Source organism: Babylonia areolata, chromosome 26 (assembly GCF_041734735.1).
Source record: "Babylonia areolata isolate BAREFJ2019XMU chromosome 26, ASM4173473v1, whole genome shotgun sequence".
Taxonomy (NCBI): Eukaryota; Metazoa; Mollusca; class Gastropoda; order Neogastropoda; family Buccinidae; genus Babylonia; species Babylonia areolata.
In genome coordinates this window covers 31,801,672-31,815,563 of record NC_134901.1, presented here as the reverse complement: position 1 = coordinate 31,815,563, position 13,892 = coordinate 31,801,672, and the positions used below count along the sequence as shown (strand labels likewise).

The following is a 13,892-nucleotide window of genomic DNA, read 5'->3' as shown; positions in this document are numbered from 1 at the left end:
GTTTTTAACACTTTTTTTTAGCTGAATCAGAGGGATGACTTGTTTGAAGAGGTGGCAAGCCCGATGCACAACAGACAATTTAATCAGCCCATGTGCAACTTGAAAGGAGTGAACGTCATCTAAGAACTTCACCCTCTCACTTGCAAATGCTCTGTGCACAGCATACAATTTAATCAGCCCATGTGCAACTTGAAAGGAGTGAACATCATCTAAGAACTTCACCCTCTCACTTGCAAATGCTCTTTGCTGTCAAAAAGCTTGCCAGTTCAGTTTCTGGGACTGTGATTGACCTTTTACGTTGACTTTACTCACTTTTGTCATTATTGGAACAGTGATTTACTTACATGTCTGCAAGAGCTGTGATTTGCTTTCATAAATTTATAGCCTTTTTTAATTTCTTCTACAGGTATAATCTGACAAAAGGCTTGCTATTTCTAGCTGTATCTTTTCTTTTCTTTATGGATGTCATTATGCAGAGGTGGAAACAGACTTTTTTTGTTGCACAAAAATTATCATCTTGACTTTACATGCCTGAACAGTTATCTACAATCAGCCTAATTGGGGGTGGGGTGGGGGGGGGGAGCCCAGAAGCAGAATCTACACCCATTTTCCTTCACAAAAACATTTCCTTTCTTTCTGTATTGCCCATAGCTTTTGTGCTAGAATTTTTTGTGATTTATTACCCCCGAATCCTCAAAATTCCCTGGCAAGGGGAGAGCACTTTAAGAAAAATTTTTTTTACAAAATTCTCTGGCACTGAACTGGTTAAAAACACAAAATATACAATACTTATGCAGTTCCAGTTGTGATGTTTCCCATTACATCTGGATGTGCACACATCTGTGTTAAAAACTCTGCCAGGAACTAACAAAGTCTGTTGCTGTTTTTGGCTGATGTGTGTATTTATACACAAGCGACGATAATAATAATAATAACAACATTAATAATACTGATTATGATAATACTATAAGAGCTCAGGACATTTTACATGAAAGAAAATGTTACAAATAACATAAGCCAGAAATTAAAACTCTCTCTCCCCCCATTCCCATCTCCCTCATTCCTCAAACATGCAAAGTGAATTGGGAGGTATGGAGTGGTGTTGGAAAAGTAGGAAACCAGACAGACAGGTTTTGAAAATATGAGTTTTAAGTGAAGAACAAAAGGCAAAGATGGAATCAGGTGAACAGATATGATGTGGAAGGTTGTTCCAGATGTGGGGAGCAGCAAAGAGGAAAGAGCGGTCACCATAGGTTCTTGTACTGATAGGAGGAATTTTCAGGTTACAGTCAGAGGAAGAGCGGAGAGTTCTTGAGGGAGTTAAAGCACTGGTGAGGTCAGAAAGATAGGTTGGTCCAGTGGTGTGGAAAACAGAAAAGCAGAACCAGGCTATCGGACCAACAGCACAGTGTGTTTGTTCTGTTCTGTCAGACTATCAGTACGGTGTGTTCTTGTGTTCTGTGCTGTCAGACCATCAAAACAGTGTGTTGTGTGCTATCTGAGCAGAGCAAAACACACTGTGCAGTTGGTCTAATAGCACAGAACAGATGCATTAAATTCTTGCCTCTACATGGAGCCAGCGCAGGGTACGGAGGTGAGGAGAAATGTGATCAGTACATGAGAATCTAAGAGTCAGACGGGTAGCACTGCTTTTATGTTTTTTAATTCACTGAGAAAAGAGAATTACAGTAGTTCACAAGTGACTATGTGAATCAGATTTGACCACCTGAGCATGCATAATGAGGTTTGAGTCAAGAATGACTGAGGTTCCTTACTGATTTAGAAAACTGAACTGTGGCATCACCAAGCACAAGACAGTCAGGGAAAGAGATGTGGATATTCATGAACAGGAAATAACCATAGCCTCTGTTTTGTCATCATTTAGCTTCAGGTTTGTTTGTTTGTTCTTTTTTCTTTTTTTTCTTCTTTTTTTTTCTTCTTCTGCTTTTTTCTGGGGTGGGAGGGATGGGCGGGGCGGGGGAGGGGGGCCCGATTTTTTTCAGCATCTGATGAGATGAAAAATACATGAATGGATGAGATGAGGTAATGATAGTGTCATAATATAAAAAGAACCAAACTATCACAAAAGGAACAATGCACAAACATGGCAGAGTACATGTGTGAGCTAAGATACACAAGTATACTGATTGGATGTCAAAGTAAAATAATAGTACAATGCATTCATTCATTATAAAAGAGTATACACTGATACTGACAATGTAGGAAATGGAACCAAAAACAATATTGTTCATTCATTCAGTTATAAGAGCTAGGTATGAAGCCATTTCATTACGAATTTATCTTGGGACATTTCCATTTCATGTATGCAACCATCAATTTTATAAATGTATTTCAATTCTGTCAAGAAATGGCGGAGTCCCAGATTTGTTTCAGTGAATTTACCTTTGTACACACACACAAATTTGCTTGTAGCAAAACATGATCCAAAAAAACCTTGGTCTTTGTAAAATTGCCATCATAACTCAGCAAAACTAAGTTCTCATTAAGTTGAAATCTTAGTTTTCTTTTGAATAATGACTAAAATCTTGCCAAAATGTATGTGAATGTTCACAATCCCAAAGGTATTGTAGTACTGAATCTTTTTCAGTGCTACAAAATGAACAAGTTTTGTTGAGGCGCATTGGCACATTCATTTCTTTTAAAATTGAGTTTGTTATTAAAATCCTGTAAATAATTTTAACATAAAACCATTTTACCTTTGTTTCGATTATTCTGCTAACTTTTTGGAATATTTTAGTACTGTCTATGCTGTTGCCTTGTACAGATTCCCAAGTTTTACATGGGTTTAGAATTTCACTATTATCAATACGTACAAAATAGAATGTTTTTGCTCCTTTTGTGGAGAGCCTTACTTTTGTAATCGCAGTTGTTGAGCCACTGAATTGTGTTTTCAATTGATATTCCTGATTCTTAAAGATATTTTTTGATTGATTGTATACAACCATAGTATTCAAGGAAATTTGTGTCTATTGTGCTTCTGAATTCAGAGTAGGATTACACTTGTAGCTGTCATCACATATTATGTCCTTTCTGAATTCAGAGTAGGATTAAACTTGTAGCTGTCATCACATATTATGTCCTTTCTGAATTCAGAGTAGGATTAAACTTGTAGCTGTCATCACATATTATGTCCTTTCTGAATGTAGAGTAGGATTAAACTTGTAGCTGTCATCACATATTATGTCCTTTCTGAATTCAGAGTAGGATTAAACTTGTAGCTGTCATCACATATTATGTCCTTTGAAAATTTTTTTTTTTTAAGTGTAATTTTTTTTTGGACAAAATAAAAGCTTTTATGTGCCGTTATTCCATTACTTCCCTTGTTTGCATGTCGAGCCACTATTGTCTCTTGTGCTGTCCCTGACAAAATCAAAACAAAGTGGTAATAACCATAAATGAATTACTTTAGACAATATTTGTGACTTGAGTACAGCTACTGATCCTGATGGTGTCATTTATCTTCTCATCCACGTGTTAATAAGATTTTTTGTATCTCTGAGTTTTTCTCAAAAATTCATGTCTGCCAAGTTTTTAAGGTCACTGGTAAATCAGGCCAAAGACTTTAAATTTTGATGGGTTCCATTTCATTTAAATATGTGAGATTTTTGTTGTTGTTGTTGTTGTTGTTGGTGCTGAATTATGTTTGCTTCCTAGACAGTTAGTGAAACATTATCAAGAAGAAAGGGGTCCTCTACCTGACGTATGCTCATTAATTACTATGTTTATAATACAGGCACATTAAAGTAACCGTTCAGAGTGTGTTCAAAGAACCAAACTCTAATGAAGGAAAAATCAGAATGGATGCAGGACATCAATGGACACTATGGCAACATTTTTTGTAGAACGTAAGCTGAAATCTTATAGGCACTGAACCGGTTAAATATAAAATCACCTCCATAAAATTTCACTTGGTGACCTCTGATACATTGTACTTGTATTAAAAAATATATTTGAAGGCCACACTAACTGTAAATGGTGATTACAAATGGAGATCAAAAGAATACATACAATACAAATGTCCAAACTAAAATGAAAAAAAAGAACCTAAATACTGGGGAGAGGGGTGGGGGATGGGGGGGGGGGGGGGGATCAAAAGTGAGAAACCTTACTTCGCAGACAACAGAAATTCACTGATCTATTCCAACTAGACAATCTTTACATGATAATCCATGCATGAATGTGACTTGAATAATCTGGGATGATAAGACATTTCCACAGATTCTGTCAGTCTTTTGTCAGTCATGCACTTTGAGAAAACACAATTAAGGAAAGCAATCCATCCTGAGATATTCCAGAAAGAACACTGCACCAAGTTGTGTTGTTTCCCATTAACAGAGATATTCCAGAAAGAACATGGTGCACCAAGTTGGGTTGTTACCCAGTAAGTGTCTCCCTTTGGGAGAATGTCAAAAATAAGATGTCTTGTACATCCAAAAGACACCAGTAGTACAAATAGCTACAGGCAAAGCCTGAATATACATATAAAAGTTGAAATAACTATTAACAGCAAGAAATATATTAATTACTTCAACACTAACACCCAAACTGCCAGTGTGTGGTACCTAACTGACTTCGTGAATTATTTTGTAGATCTGTCATGTCAGGGCAAACTATACTAATTACACACATACACATCAGATTACAGAAAAATCTAAAATGAAGAAACCACTTCATCAGCAATAATGTCTGAGACAAATGGCACCCCTGTATACAGCACAGAGATAAAGATTTTGTTGGACTTCAGGACTACCATGTACAGCCACTCACAACACTTCATGCTGAAGATCCTTTGCCAACAGTTCTGTCATGGTCTCCATGTCAATGACCTTCAGCAGACGATCAGATCCACACGTCACCACTCGCTGATGATCTGATAGCACACAACACAACCCAATGTACTGACGGTCTGATAGCACACAACACAATGTACTGACGGTCTGATAGCACACAACACAACACAATGTACTGATGATCTGATAGCACAACAACACAATGTACTGGTGGTTTGATAGCACACAACACAACACAATGTACTGATGATCTGATAGCACAACAACACAATGTACTGGTGGTTTGATAGCACACAACACAACACAATGTACTGGTGGTTTGATAGCACACAACACAACACAATGTACTGATGGTCTGATAGCACACAACACAACACAGTGTACAGATGGTTTGATAGCACACAACACAACACAATGTACTGATGGTCTGATAACAGACAACACAACACAATGTACTGATGATCTGATAGCACACAACACAACACAAATGTACTGATGATCTGATAGCACACAACACAACACAATGTACTGATGATCTGATAGCACACAACACAACACAATGTACTGATGATCTGATAGCACACAACACAAATGTACTGATGATCTGATAGCACACAACACAACACAATGTACTGATGATCTGATAGCACACAACACAACACAATGTACTGATGATCTGATAGCACACAACACAATGTACTGATGATCTGATAGCACACAACACAATGTACTGATGAACTGATAGCACACAACACAACACAATGTACTGATGATCTGATAGCACACAACACAACACAAATGTACTGATGATCTGATAGCACAACAACACAATGTACTGATGGTTTGATAGCACACAACACAACACAATGTACTGATGGTTTGATAGCACACAACACAACACAATGTACTGATGGTCTGATAGCACACAACACAACACAGTGTACAGATGGTCTGATAGCACACAACACAACACAATGTACTGATGATCTGATAGCACAATAACACAATGTGTGGTTCGTCCGTCGGGATCGACGAGGACCATGTAGTCATCCTGGGGGTGGGTGGGTTGGGCTCTGTGGGTGTGCAAATGACTGGTCAGGCCAATCCGTGCCCGGAAGGTTCTGACGCAGTGTGGACAGGGGATGGTGGCGGCTGTTGGGGACTTGCTGGCACTGCTTTTCCTGGCCTGTCTGCGTTGCTCTGCTGCAGCGATTCTGTTGGCCTCACAGGATTTGGCGCCTTTGTGGACAGCTGAACGCCACTTTGATCTGTCCATTGCATTCAGCTCCCATGTGTCGTGGCTGATGTTGAAGGCCTTCAGAGAAGCTTTCAGAGTGTCTTTGAAGCGCTTCTTTTGGCCTCCATGGGAGCACTTGCCATGTTGGAGTTCGCCGTACAGCAGTTTCTTGGGGAGCCAGTGGTCTGGCATGAGAACTACATGGCCTGCATCAAGATGGTGTAGATGCTGGGCAAGTTTGCACGAGTGAGCACCTCTGTGTCAGGGGATCTTCTCTTGCCACTTTATGCCGAGAAGTTTTCTGAGGCTGGTGGTGTGGAAGTGGTTCAGCTTTTTGGCACGGTGTTTGTAGACCGTCCATGATTCACATCCATAGAGCAGTGTGTTGAGAACTATGGCCTTGTATACTTTGAGCTTCATCTCCAGGGTGATGCCTCTCCTGTTCCAAACGTTCTTATTGAATCTGCCGAAGGCAGCGCTGGCTTTGGCAAGTCTGGCATTTACCTCGTTGTTGATGACAACTGTGCGAGAGAGTTTACTGCCCAGGTATGTGAACTTGTCCACTGCGTTCAGTCGTGCCCGTTGATGAAGATGTTTGGTTCAACGTAAGGCTTTCCTGGAGCTGGCTGTTGCATCAGTCTTCTTTGTGCTGATTTTGAGGCCAAAGTCGTCACAGGCAGCAGAGAACTTGTCGATGCTGTGTTGCGTGTCAGCTTCGGAGGCAGCATTGAGAGCACAGTCATCAGCAAACAGGAAGTCACTGACGGTGTCTGTCCTCACCTTGGTTTTTGCTTGAAGCCTCCTGAGGTTGAAGAGTGAGCCATCTGTGCGGTACCTGATGCCAATGCCTACGTCAGCGTCTCTGAAGGCATCTGTCAGCATGGCTGAAAACATGAGACTGAACAGGGTGGGGGCAGGAACACACCCTTGCTTGACTCCGTTGGAGACAAGGAATGGTTCTGAAGTCTCTCCGTTGTCTTGGACTCGGGCCAGCATCCCATGGTGTAGTTGCCGTATGATGGTGATGAACTTTCTGGGACATCCATACTTCGCCATGATTCTCCAAAGGCCATCTCTGCTAACAGTATTGAAGGCCTTGGTCAGATCGACATAGGTGGAGTAAAGGTTGGCATTCTGTTCCTGACACTTCTCCTGGAGCTGCCTGGCAGCAAACACCATGTCGATAGTCCCACGTTCTTTCCGGAAGCCACACTGGCTCTCTGTTAGGAGACCTTGCTCAAGGTGCGCTATGAGACGGTTGAGTAACACTCTGGCCAGAGTCTTGCCTGCGACGGACAGCAGGGATATTCCACGATGGTTGTCACAGGCCTGACGATTTCCTTTGCGCTTGTACAGGCGTATGATGGAAGCATCTTTGAAGTCCTGTGGAACTGCCTCATGCTGCCAGATGAGCTGAACAGCTGATGAAGCTTCTCAGTCAGCGCCATACCATCTTATTTGTAGACCTCAGCTGGAATGGAGTCTGAGCCAGGGAAATGAAATGAAATTATGGTGCTTAGAGCCTCGCCGACCACTAAGGCCATCTCAAGGCTATCGCCGCGTCAATAACTACTACAAGGATAAAAAAAACCCAAACAATTAAAACGATCACCACTTCAAACTTTCCACTCCAAAGTTATAAAAAAACTTCCATAGTTTAAAACCTTCAAATCTGGTTAAAAAGGTTCACTTCTTTTAAGAAGTCCATCAGCGCCCACGGAGGGACATCACGAAACAAAGTCTTCAAAGAAACCGCCGTGTAATGTCTGCGTCTAACGTCATGCAGATCCCAACAGTCAAGGAGCACGTGTTTCACGGTGAGAGGCTCATCACAGGGAATGCATCGAGGGGCCTCTTCCCCCTTCAACAAGTAAGAATGAGTAAAAAAAAAGTGTGCCCCGCACGCAGTCTGCACAGCACAGACTCCTCCTTTCTGTTCTTCACCCCCGAAGGGACGGTCTCTTTTAGGTCTGGACGGATCTGGAAGAGCTTGTTGTCCGTCTGGGTGTTCCACTCCTCTTGCCAAAGATCCTTAACGTAAGTGTTCACCTTCCGCTTCATGTCTGTGTATGGTACAAAGGATCTGGATAATTCTTTCTTTACAGCGTTCCTGGCCAGCAGGTCCGCCCTTTCGTTACCACGAATGCCAACATGTCCGGGATTCCAGGCCAACACAACCTCGTATCCTTTCTTCGTTGCAAGAGTAAAATCTTCATAAAATTCCAGCAGTTTGGGATGAGTGATATTCCTGCAGGCGATCGCCTCCAGGGCTGACAAGGAGTCGGAAAAGATCATGAATCTCTTTTGTTTCGAAGAGAGAACCATTTTTACCGCCAGAACCAGTGCGGTCAGTTCCGCAGTGTACACTGAGCTGTCAGACAGGATGTGTTCCACTGAGGGCTGGTCAGGAAAGGCGGGACAGAACACAGATGCAGCGACACCCTCCTCTGACTTGGAACCATCAGTGAAGATTTTCTGAAAGGTGGGAAATTTGTGGCACAGTTCCGAAAAGTAAGTTCTGTAGGCCAGAGAACTGGTGGAGTCTTTACGGTATGAGGCCAGATCGAATCGGACCTCAGGTGTTCTAAAGGTCCATGGGGGGCTGTCAGGGAACTTAGAGAAATCTGAGATGCCACCGACATCCAGATCGGCATTTTCTAAGCGCGGCTGAATGCGGAGTCCGAGGGGAGGTATGCAGTTTGGGTTGTCTTTAAATTTCTTACCGAAAGGGTTGTTGAATACAGCGTCGTAAGCAGGGTTTGTAGGTTCAGAAAACAATTTCAAATAATAGTTTAGGGTCAGCTTCAGTCTGCGGTTGGAGAGAGGCGGTTCCCCCGCCTCTGCGTACAGGCTGTGCACAGGGGTGGTGCGGAAAGCACCTAAGCTGAGACGGAGCCCTTGGTGGTGTACAGGGTCCAACAGTTTCAGGTAGGACGGTCTGGCCGAGCCGTATACTACACTTCCATAATCCAGTTTGGACCGGACCAGGGCTCTGTAGAGGTGCAAGAGTTTTCTTATCAGCACCCCAGTTCGTGTGTGCCACAACTCGGATGATATTCAGGGCTTTTTGGCAAGATACTTTCAGCTGTTTAATATGGCTGAGGAAGTTCAGCTTCTGATCAAAGACGACCCCTAAAAATCTGGCTTCCTTGACCGCCGGGATGGTGGATTTTCCCAGACGGATTTCAGGGTCCGGATAGAACTGGCGAAAATAATGAAAATGGATGCATTCAGTTTTGGAGGACGAAAATGTGAAGCCATTCTCCTCTGCCCAACACTGGATTTTGTTGACGCAGAGCTGAAGCCGTCGCTGGATGCTGGCATACATGCTGCCAGTTGCATATAAGGCAAAATCGTCCACGAACAGCGAGCTGTCCGATCCCTTCTGAACGGATTGAACGATGTCATTAATTTTGATGCTGAAAAGAGCCGGCGACAGGATGCTCCCTTGTGGGACACCCAGCTCCTGCTCGTGAATGTCGGACAGGGTGGTGCCAACTCTCACCTGGAATTGTCTGTCTTGTAAAAAATTGTGGATGAACTGAGGCAGGTGTCCTTGGAAGCCGAGCTTGTGCAAGTCCGAGGGAATACCAAATTTCCACGTGGTATCGTAAGCTTTCTCCAAGTCAAAAAATATGACCACCACATGTTGTTTGTTTACAAAGGCATTTCTTACAGTGGTTTCCAGATGAACCAGATGGTCAACGGTAGAGCGATGCTTGCGGAAACCGCACTGTTCTTTCGCCAGAAGGCCGTTGGTCTCTAGTTTCCACATCAGTCTACCGTTGACCATCTTCTCCATCAGTTTGCAGATGCAGCTGGTCAGTGCTATTGGGCGGTAGTTGGAGGGGTTCGAGGGGTCTTTTCCTGGTTTCGGCAGCGGGATTATGAGGGCTTTCTGCCAGGAGGGTGGAAAAAAGCCTGTGACCCAGATGTGGTTATAAACTTTAAGCAGGGTGTCCAGACAGGTTTGGGGAAGATGCTTTAAGAGTTTATAATGGACCTCGTCCATTCCTGGACAGGAATCCGTACAGGTCCGAAGGGCAGATTTAAGTTCATTCATTGTGAAAGGAAGGTTGTAATTCTCTGTGTTGTCGGAAGAGAAGTTACAGGGTGTTTTTTCTGATAGGTTTTTGGCTTTAAGAAAGCGAGCAGATTTGTTAGCAGATCTCGAGTTCTGTTCAATTGTGGAGGCAAGCAAATTGGCAACTGCTTTCTTCTCTGTGACCTCGCTGTTGAGGGTTCGAAAGCTATCGGTCCCCCGGTTCCGAAAGAGCATCGGGTTCCGAGACTTAGGGGCCCCCCGACATTCCGCGTTAACCAGGGGGTTTTGGCACCTGAGGCTTGGAGGTAGACGGGGGCTGTGCCGGCGCAATTAAACCCATCTGAGTCAGATGTCAGCAGGGGCCTTCTTTTCATACTGTTTTTTCTGCAGCCCGCCTTTCTTCATGGTAAAAAATTTCCCCCTCTGCTTTGGGGCATAGTTCAGGCGGTCAGGGAAGGCACCTTCCCATCTGTGGGGGGGAGGGACGGAAAGGGGCACCCGTGCAGATCGTCGTGCACTTTCCCCTGTATCCGGACCCAAAGATGGTGGCCGACGATCTAAACACGGGCTTTCCCAAGGGCAGATGAAGGTAATGGGGACTTGTCGTTTAAAACAGCACAAGTCCATATCGGAAAGAAGGTTTTCCCCCAAAAGAAGACCTCGGCTGATGTCATCTCACTTCCCCCGGGGGGGGAAAGGGGGCCATTGAAGTCGCCCACAGTAAAACGGTCGTGGGAGCTGGTCGCCGGTTTTATGAGGTCCCGCCTCGAAAAAGACAAGGGGAAGGGACAGAGAGCAGACGTGTGGTTTTCCAAATGTACCGACTGCCACCGCCGTAAAGGGTGCTTAAAGGAAAAGTACTGTATAAAAGGGGTTGTGTATAAAAAAAGCGACACCTCCCGTCAAACCCTTTTGCATCGGTTGACGGTTTAAAAAGGGGTTAAACCAAGGGGGAAAAAAACCCTTTCCATCTCTTGCAGAGCTCCTGCAACGCCGCACTGAAGGTTTCAAAAACCGACAAAACATGAGTTCCCGGAAATTTTGCAAAGAACCCCCGGGTTTCCTGGATCACTGCCATTAAAAAAATTAAAAAAAAAAGCAGCAGCCTATTCCAAAGCATCCCCTGCTCCCCTTTCTTGCGGTGGGTCCCAATCGGCCAAGATCGAGTACTTATTTTAGAATTTTTTTTTTTTTATTCCCCCAAATCGGAATACCCCACCCCGGGTTTTCCCCCATCCCCCCGAGGGCCCCAAACCCCCCCCTCCTTTAGTTTGGAATACGGGGGGTTTCTGGCCACTTCTGCCCGCCCCCAGGGCCCCCGGGACGAGAGGCGGGGGGAGGGGGGGCCGGGGGGGGGGGTGGGGGGGAGGCGGAAAAAGTGCCCCCGCCCAGGCTTTTCCGTCCCCCCCCACCCCCGAGGACGCCCCACGGATGGGAAGGGGTGGGCACGGCACCTCCACCCAAGGGCCCAAAGGGTTTTAAAAGGGAGGCAGTCGTCCTTTTGCGTCCCTGTGGGCGTCATCTGGTCGCGACGTCCACCATCCTGGGTTGAACAGGGCGTAGACGCCCTTTGGCGACGCGGCCTCCCCCTGTTTCCTTGCCCCAAAGAACGTTACTTTTTTCTGTCTTTACCTTGGATTTCCTTTTCCTTTCTACAGATGGGGGAGTCTTTCAATGAGGCGGGGGCCGCCCCGCAGTTTACACAAAGGGCGGACTGACGCAATCGCCCTGGTGCGCCCCTTTGAACAGGGGGCCACAGGTCTTCCCCCTTTCACGGTCCCGCACGTGTCCAAATTTCTGGGTTTGAAAAATCTTTGGGGGCAGCACGTACAGGCCACACTCACCATCAGGATCTGACTCAAAGTCCCCGGGGGCTTTTGGGGAAGAAGGTGAGGAAAAAGTGTTGGCGAGACTCGTCCGACCCCCTTTCACTGTCACCCCGTACACGTCGGGCATCCCGAAGGGCAGCTCGCTTTTTATTCACTTCGACCCTCCTCTCAACTCCGGGGATTGAAACCCCCTTTGAACAATTGAACCTTTGTGAGGGGAAACTCTCACCGCCTATCCACAGAATGGGCGCCTTGAGCGAAACGTGCGCCTTTTTGACCGTCTCAAAAAAAAGCTCCGCTCCTCAGCCCTTTTAGGATTTCGCGTCCCGCCGCATGGAAACCCTTTTGGATAGCGAAGGGGGGAGAGCCACAAGGGTTGTCGTCCCCCCTCCATCACAACCCCACGGCCAAAAACCAGGTCTCAACAAACCCCCGAATGGTCCGAATCATTTTGCCTTGCTTTTCTTTTTTCCGGTTTAGGTGGGTTTTAGTTGTTTTGGAAATTATGTTTTTTAAATTTAATTGTTATTCATCCCTCCCTTTCCCACCACCTTGGGGGCCCAAATTAGGGGGAAGGGTCAAGGGAACACCCCTTACCCCTTCCAGGTTTTCGGGAGGGAAATTTCGACCCCAAAGCCTAGCTCCCAAATTTTCCCCCCGATCATGCCCCCTCCGGGGACAGAGAACTGAGCACTACGGGGGTTTTCTTCCTACCCTAAAAAGCAGTCTTTACCCCCGCCCCACGAAGGGGTAGCCGAATGACACAACGGGCCAATGTGTGCCCTGTCTTGGGGAGGCCGAGCCAAAGGGAGTGTTGAAGCAGTTGGGTCCTCAATTTCCCCGGTTCATTCCCCCCCATCACATCGCGCGCCCAAACACGGCGGGGCCTGAGAAGGCCCCAGAAAAAAAGAATTGGAAAAGAAGGCTTATGGGGGTGAGGGAAGAAAAGGGCGATAAAAAAAAGAATAGAGAACAAAAAGGGGACATGGGTCACATTTGTTTTGGGGCCCCACCACAACTGTTCGGGTGGGGAAACCCCCCATCAGGGGCTCAGACGAAAACCACCACTTATTTTACCCCCAAAGCTACGTGGGGTATGTAGGCTGTCAATTAAGACCTGGGGCCGAGCAGCAAAACCCCCAAAAAGCAATATGCCCCGCCGAAAAGCTGCTCGATCACTGGGCACTAACCTCCCGACCACGACAAGGGGAGTGACCCCCCCCGGGGGGTGGGTCAAGAGAACACCAGCCTGACCCCCTCCAGGTTTCGGGAGGACATTGGTATCTATTTCATCGTCGATTGGGTGTTGCACAGAAATGAGGACTGCCTCCTGAAGTCTACACCGTCGATCACACCTGTCCTACCGACCATCACAGTGTGACGTGTCAACTGAACCTCACCAACCTCCCACGCCCCGTGTGTATAGGGAGGTGCGCACACTGACCACAATTGACTTAGACTTACTTAAAGCTGACCTGCTGACTAATATCCCTTTTGAGCCGACTGCTGACCAGCTATCCACTGTCCTACGCGCTGCACTCGACAGGCACGCCCCGTCGACTCGGCGCCTGATCTCCAATCGTCCCCCGTCGCCTTGGTACAACACCGTGGGACCAGAGCTGTTGGAGGCCAAGCGGGAGAGAAGAAGAGCTGAGAGGCACTGGCGCGCCACTAGTTTGACCATCAGTAGGGACATTTTTCAGACAGCCAGGAATAATGTAACAAACATTGTTGACAGGGCCAACGTCAAAGTTCTACTCTTCTAAAATCCTTGCATGCACCACAGCCAAACAGCTTTTCAACGCTACGAACAATCTACTAGGTAAAAATGAAAAACACTCCTCTCCCTACAACATTTTCGGCGCAGGAAACTCCCTCAAAGTTTTCTGACTTCTTCACCGGCAAAATATCATGCATTCGTGAGAAGCTTGACTCTGTTGTGTCTCCTTCTTCACCCGTTCAAGAACGCG

General features: G+C 45.7%; 1 protein-coding gene across 1 annotated transcript in view; it reads right to left on the bottom strand.

The window, feature by feature from the left end:
• The window catches only part of LOC143300720 (protein FAN-like), a 55,314-nt gene that overhangs the window by 24,104 nt on the left and 17,318 nt on the right, over positions 1–13,892 (bottom strand). Inside the window, exon 3 of the mRNA XM_076614598.1 lies at positions 4,789–4,891. Coding sequence (XP_076470713.1) covers positions 4,789–4,891 — 103 coding nt within the window. The remainder of the gene's footprint in view (positions 1–4,788; positions 4,892–13,892) is intronic.